Source organism: Alosa alosa, chromosome 21, assembly GCF_017589495.1.
Source record: "Alosa alosa isolate M-15738 ecotype Scorff River chromosome 21, AALO_Geno_1.1, whole genome shotgun sequence".
Lineage (NCBI taxonomy): Eukaryota > Metazoa > Chordata > Actinopteri > Clupeiformes > Clupeidae > Alosa > Alosa alosa.
The window spans coordinates 15262316-15269021 of record NC_063209.1 but is presented as its reverse complement, the minus strand read 5'-3'; the positions used below and the strand labels follow the sequence as shown (position 1 = coordinate 15269021).

At 45.2% G+C, this 6706-nt stretch overlaps 1 protein-coding gene across 1 annotated transcript in view; it reads right to left on the bottom strand.

Moving 5' to 3' along the window:
* Window positions 1–690: 690 nt before the first annotated feature.
* The window catches only part of igdcc3 (immunoglobulin superfamily, DCC subclass, member 3), a 41222-nt gene continuing 35206 nt past the window's right edge, over window positions 691–6706 (bottom strand). Inside the window, exons 11-12 of the mRNA XM_048232176.1 lie at window positions 6485–6706; window positions 691–5602 (exon numbers count right to left, since the gene is read on the bottom strand). The exon at window positions 6485–6706 is cut by the window's right edge and continues 10 nt beyond it. Of these exons, the coding sequence (XP_048088133.1) occupies window positions 5459–5602; window positions 6485–6706 (366 nt within the window). The 3' untranslated portion in view covers window positions 691–5458. The remainder of the gene's footprint in view (window positions 5603–6484) is intronic.

Genomic DNA, 6706 nt, shown 5'->3' with positions numbered 1-6706 from the left:
GCAGAACCACTGTCATAGAAGTAGTAGTTTCTGCCTTGGGGACGGGTTGTATAGCACCTAAAACTGTAGCACCGAGATTTGACATCAGTAGTTACCAGGCTGCTCATGTTGTGTAAGGAAAACAAGCTGTCATTTCGACAACAAAAACTAAAATAACAAGGCCTCAGGATGAGAAACCACTCTATCCACTTGATGCACCTTTTTCCAGCTTTGGTTTGAGGAGAGAAGCATAGAGTACAATGGAGCAGTCGTGCACACACACATACACACACACACACGGGGATGACTTAAGGAGGCATGATGGACTGTTTGGCTTCACTTTCTCACAGAAGCTCATCACCTGGGGCGTCGGAGAAAGGGACGATTGAGTGTGAACGACAAAAGGGAGTGAGGGAGCACGAGCGTGGAAGAAAGGCCAGAAGAAACGGTTGCGTCCTTAATCCTCCGTCAGGAGGGGAGGCGTACGGGGCCTGAGACGCGCGGACATTGTCCGGCGGAGAATGGAGATGTTTGTTTTACAGATTCACAGTTTGATCTCCGGTCCGTGCTCGCAGAATAGCTGCAGGTTGCCATAGAGCTGGCGACGGTGCTGTATGCCAACGCTCGCCTGCTAATACCATGAAAAGAAAGGGGGGCAACGTGTGTGTGTGTGTGTGGGTGGGTGGGGGGGGTTATGGTTATTATACTGACAAACAACCCTTTCTTTACTGAGATATCCCTCACTGATTGTGTGTGTGTGTGTGAGAGAGAGAAGAGGGCCCCATAGATGGCTGGAGAACAAACACCCTATTTTAAAGGCATTTGTGTAGCCCCATGCAGGCTTCTGTGGCTCCGGCCCTTTAGCCAGTGAATGATGAAGGCAGCAGCCTCTTCAATGTGTGGGATTACGGCAGGCTGGCCCGATGTGTGTGTGTGTGTGTGTGAGAGTGAGGGTGTGTTTGTGTGTGTATGAGTCTGTGTGAGTGTGTGAAAGAGGCCCTCCAGCCCCCTCCGCTGCTGTTGGTTTAGCTGATGAGGCTAAGAAAGAGGAGAAGCAGAGAACCAATGAGAAAGAGGAGAAACAGAGAACCAATGAGAAAGAGGAGAAACAGAGAACCAGTGAGAAAGAGGAGAAACAGAGGACCAATGAAAAAGAAGAGAAGCAGATAACCAATGAGAAAGGACAGCAGAAGCAGAGAACCAATGAGAAAGAAGAGAAGCAGAGAACCAAAGAAAAAGAAGAGAAACAGAGAACCAATGACAAAGGACAGCAGAAGCAGGCTCAGAAGAGCAGGTGTGTTTCCCGATGGTGTTATCGAGACAATGTATTAACTAGGAGAGAGAGAAAAAGTGATAAGAATTATACTCTCTCTATCATTTAACAATGGTGGTTGTTTTGGGAAATGCCCAGGGATATACGGAGTAAGGGATAGGTGGCCCTTTCTGTCTGTCTGACTTCTCAGCCAGTTAAAATGTCCCTGAGGAAAGTGTGCCTCCCCCACACTCATTTCGACCTTTGAGGCAAACTCAGTGGACGGGTAGCCTAAAAAGCAAAAGTGATCCCCGACGATATCGTTCTTTTGGTCGTTATCGTTATAGTGTGGATGTCATTCATAGTAGCTAAAGCGATACTTTTTTGCCGTTTTCGTTCTTGGTGTGAGCAAATAGCCAGTGGTGTGTTCGTAAATAACCATTCAGAAGCCAATGGACAGATCTGGTGGAGGATGCTGCTCTGCCAATTCCATCCCCAGGCATTTTGGGTAACTAGAAAAACATCTGAAAAATGTTACAGCTGAAGTGAGGCCATGGGCAAGTTCCTATGGCAGGAGTTACTCTCATTCTATCTCTCCATTGATCCCTCTGTTTCTCTCTCTCTCGCTCTCTCTCTCTCGCTCTGTCTCTTTCTATGGAGTGTCAGGTCTACGAAAAGAGCCTGCGAAATGGAGTGTCAGGCTTACGAAACACAAGTTACAGTCTATCCACCCCATTTAAGACCATCACGAATATTACACATCATCATATTGGTAGCACTTCATAAATACACATAGGCAATACGTAGTCGAGCGTCATGATGTCCTTCAGCTAGCTGACACCCCTACATCCCATAATAATAACATACTGGACATGGACATTGTTTAAAAAGAAAACAGAAACACCAATTGACTGCATAACAAAACAAACATTTGAGAATGTTTGAAAATAAAAATAAAAGACAGAAAAAAAAAACAGTTTGTACTGCAGGGTCCAACATTTGTCTTCAATGTTAAAAGCAGCACAGTGGATAAGAACATTGACTCGGACTACATAATACGATAAAAACTAAGCTGAATATATAGCTATATATTCATATATATAAAAAAAACATCCATTACATTGGAGTCAGGATGGCAAAGTTTCACGCTCAAAGTCCCCTTGGAATGTCCTGAGAAATCACGTGCCATTTTTGTTTCAGTGTTACGTGTAACATGTGTCCCCTCCCAAAACAAATAATCAAATAAAGCAAAAAACAAAACAAAACAAAACAAACAAAAAAACAGAGGTAAATATATTACTTTAAGCAACTGCTTCAACATCAACAGCATTTCCTGGAGATGCAACAGGCAGCACCAAAGGTCTCAAGAGAAAGGACTACAGTGGATATTTATTAACACACACAGAGAAGGTCAGTGACCATGCACAGAGCTGCACAGAGCTGAATAGTGGGGAGTCTACGGAGGTGGTGTCGGGGGGGGTTCATGCCCCCCCTTACTGGCTGAGGAGGGGTCATTTTCACTGGACACAACTTATGGACAGAACAATTAGATCGCTAGAAGAGACCAGGCTACATTCACATCCACAGGAGTTGAATATAGCGACCTTGTGAGTTCCAAAGAGATACATTAAAGAGAGAGACAGTGTGTGTGTGTGTGTGTGTGTGTGTGTGTGTGTTTATGTGCGGTGTTGTGTATAAGGAATAAAGACTGTAGGGTCTTGGATATTTGGTAGAGCGAGTGACCCTAACTACACTGCCTGAGTGAACACCCATCATGAGCTCTGGACTCTTCATCAGCCTACAGAGCAGCAGAGGCCCACTGGACATCCGGACAACGACACACTGGACATGCCCCCTACTGCAGTAACCATGGGAACAGAATACATGCAAATATGATGTAGGGGTCTGGGAGGCGGCTGCTCACGCTTGTTACATTTACATTTTTCATTCAGAAGTTACAAAATAGATAAATAACTTAATTTCAGTTACACTTCCTGTGAAACGCCTCGCACTCTGAGTTAATACTGGTAAACGGGCTCTGACCTTCGAAATGGGTCTATGCTCTAGTCTAGACGCGGGTTGGGTCATGGTTGGGTTCTGGTTTAGCTGCTAACTCTGCTCTGCAAGCTGCTAAGTATGGGCCCTATATATGGGCCTGGTTTTACTCAGATCTGGTCAAGCCTCCACCTGTATGAAGTTTTGAGTGGGGAGGTCAAAGGTGAAAAAGGTGAAAAAGGTGAAATATTAGGAGTGAGACTACATCTCTCTCTTTCTCTTTTTTCTCACTCACACACTCACTCACACACACACACACACACACACACACACACACACACACACACACACGTATGGCCAAGAAGACACTGTGATCATTTGTGCTTCATTCTGGAGTAATTATTGATCCCTGTGCCTTCTTTACTACATCTAGCCACTGGAGTCAGCAGGATATGAAAGGGGGTGTTTCCCTGACGACTCACACGCATGCATAATAAAAATAATAATAATAACTATGATTTATGCCTTCATCCAACGAAGATCGACTATTGGCCTTCTCTCCAGGCATTATTGACCTCTCAGTGTGTGTGTGTGTGTGTGTGTGTTTTCATTAATAGCACCATCAGCATCTCCTCACATGATCATGATGTGTGTGTTCAGTGATGTGTGTCCATAAAAAATGACATCTTCCCACATGTGAAGTGATGCATGTCTATGTGTGTGTGTGTGTGTGTGTGTGTGTGTGTGTGTGTGTGTGTGTGTGTATGTGTGTGTGTGTGTGTGTCATTAGCACAGTCTGAAGTTGTTCTGAGCAGTGCACCTAACCCCAAAAGCAACAGCAACAGCAGCAGGATATTCAAAACAACATCGAAAGATTACTCACATGGAAAAGTCAGAAGTCCCACTCGAATACTACACAACCACTAGAACACAACACAAAACTGTTTTTCTCCCTTTGTCAGCTAAGAATGGTTTACAAGTAGGATTCAAAACAAGCACGATCATTTGCTGATGTGTATGAGGTACTATTTATGTCCACTGCCAGAACATTGGAACCAAAGGGGGGAAGCCAGGATCTCACAACCAAAACAATGAGGGAACGACGCAGAACAAAGAAGATTTTTTAAAATTAAAAAAAATAATTATGACAACATTGACAACAACAACATCAACATTGTTAAACTTTTGAGGTAGAACATGAACTTCGGCGTTTAGAAGTGCTAAATGTTGGATACTTTTTTTTCATCTTTTTTAAAATATTTTCTCTTTTCATGGTTTGTGAGCCGTAAGAGAGAGTGTTGGAGTCATCTGAGGTAGTATGGCACCTGTTGTCTTTCTAATTTTCTTCTTTTCCTCATAGAGAATTTCTCTCAGACATTTTCGCTCAAACATGACACGTGACACGTGACAGAACACTCGGGAAGACGAAGATCCCAAAAAGGCTTCCCAAAAAACACATTCATTCCGGTTGAGGTAGGCATTTGTTACAAAACTAAACAAACAAAAAAACAACAATCAAAAACAAAACAAAACAAAAAAATCTTAAGTTTCACATAGCTAAAAACTAATGCCTGTTTTTGCTGAGCAGGACATCTACTAGAAAACCCATTTTTTTGATATCATCATCATCAGTGAGCATCCTGAGAGAGACGAGGGGAGGGGGAGGGGTTGGATTGGGGGTGGGGGTGTGGGGGGGTCAGGTCCTGTCCCCAGGAGAAGGCCATATTCTCCAGTGGAGGGGTTGTGGAATCATTGGTAGGCTAAGAGTAGGCAGCTGGAGTTCAGTACAAACATCTGAAATATGAACAGATATCAATGGCACCATAGAGAGGACGTCCTCTAGTGTTCTACTGAACAGAGGAGCCAAATGGGGGAGTGGGGACGCTATTCCGTGTGCTGTTGGCATTTGAGAACATAGAAATAAAACGAAACAAAGAAAATAAACTCTTCACTCCACCTGCTACTGAGATTAAGCCTGTCTGTTCAGAGCAGGGCCACACCCACAATCGAGACAATGGCCACATCTCCAAGGGTAACACCATCTTTTCCCCCTCAAGGGAAACAATTAAAACAAAAAAAAAAAAAAAAAAGTAACTTTCAAATAAAAATAGAGGTGACTAAACCAAACTGAGGAGGGGGGCGTATTGGGGTTGACCTGAGTAGGTGAGGAGTCTGTGAACTGGTCGTTATGGCAACGCTCCAGCCCTGGCCTTCATGTTGTGTTTCTTCTCATCACCTTCGGTCCTGCTCACTGGCGCCCTCCAAAGGAAGCTGGTGGAACTGCGTCTCTCGCTCCTCCACCAGGCTCAGCTCGTCCAGGGGCAGAGAGGAAATCTGTGTCTCGTTGAATGGGCAGGACACCAGGGAGCTCTCCATCTGGCCACACACACATACAGAAATATACCCACACACACACAAAAAGAGACACACACACAGACACACACACAGAAATAGACCGACACACACACAAAAAGACACACACACACAAACACACACACACACACACACACACACAGAAAAAGGCCGACACACACACAAAAAGACACACACACACACACACATACAGACACATAGAGAGACAGACGAAGACGAACACACACACACACACAGAGACACACACAGTACAAGTTAATACCTTAAGGGTCACACTGAAGTATAAGATTTGAAGTGCAAGTATCTGAACTTTGACTGTTTGAACCACCCTGCACTTATCTCCTGTCGTCCGAACCCTCTATCCTGTTTGCCCTCCAGCGTTCACACTCAGAGAGGGGGTTAAGCTTGGAATGACCGCCAACAAGCCCCAGTCTTCACATAAGCCCCGCTCCTCACACACATGCGGACATACTGTACACATGTGTGTGTATGAGCTGGGATCTTCTGTACAGTAGGCTCCAGGCCCCAGGCTTCAGGTCTGGGCTGTGTGTCTTTGTGTGTGTGTGTGTGTGTGTCAGTCAGTGTGTATGTGTGTGTGTGTGTGTATAAGTGTGTATATGCAGGGCTCAGCATGAGTGGAACAGTAGGGGGAATGACAGATTAGCTAGGTGAAAGACAGGGATAAGGAATGGCTAGTGGTGATTTGTGTGGGTGTGTGTTTGAGGGACAACAGATGGGATAATGTGTGTGTGTGAGGGTGTAGTTTTCTGTGTTCTCTTGTTCTCTCTCTATCATATCTTTCTATCTCTCTCTCTCTTTTCTCCTTAGGTCTCGGTCTCTCTCTCTCTCTTTTTCCCTCCCTCTATCTCTCGCACATTCTCTTACCATGTGTGTGCTGTCCATGCGACCTTCAAAGTGGGAGGTGCCTGGGAAGAGTCGTTCCATCTCATTGGCTTCTTCGTGGGGCTTGGTCGCCATGGACGCACACCCCTGGAGCTCAACGGTTGTCCGGGCGATGCCGTTGAGGCCCGGTGCACCCTGGGAAGAGCTGGAGGACTCCAAGACCACCGCACGACCAACAGGAGGGGTGGCCTGCACCGTCTTACA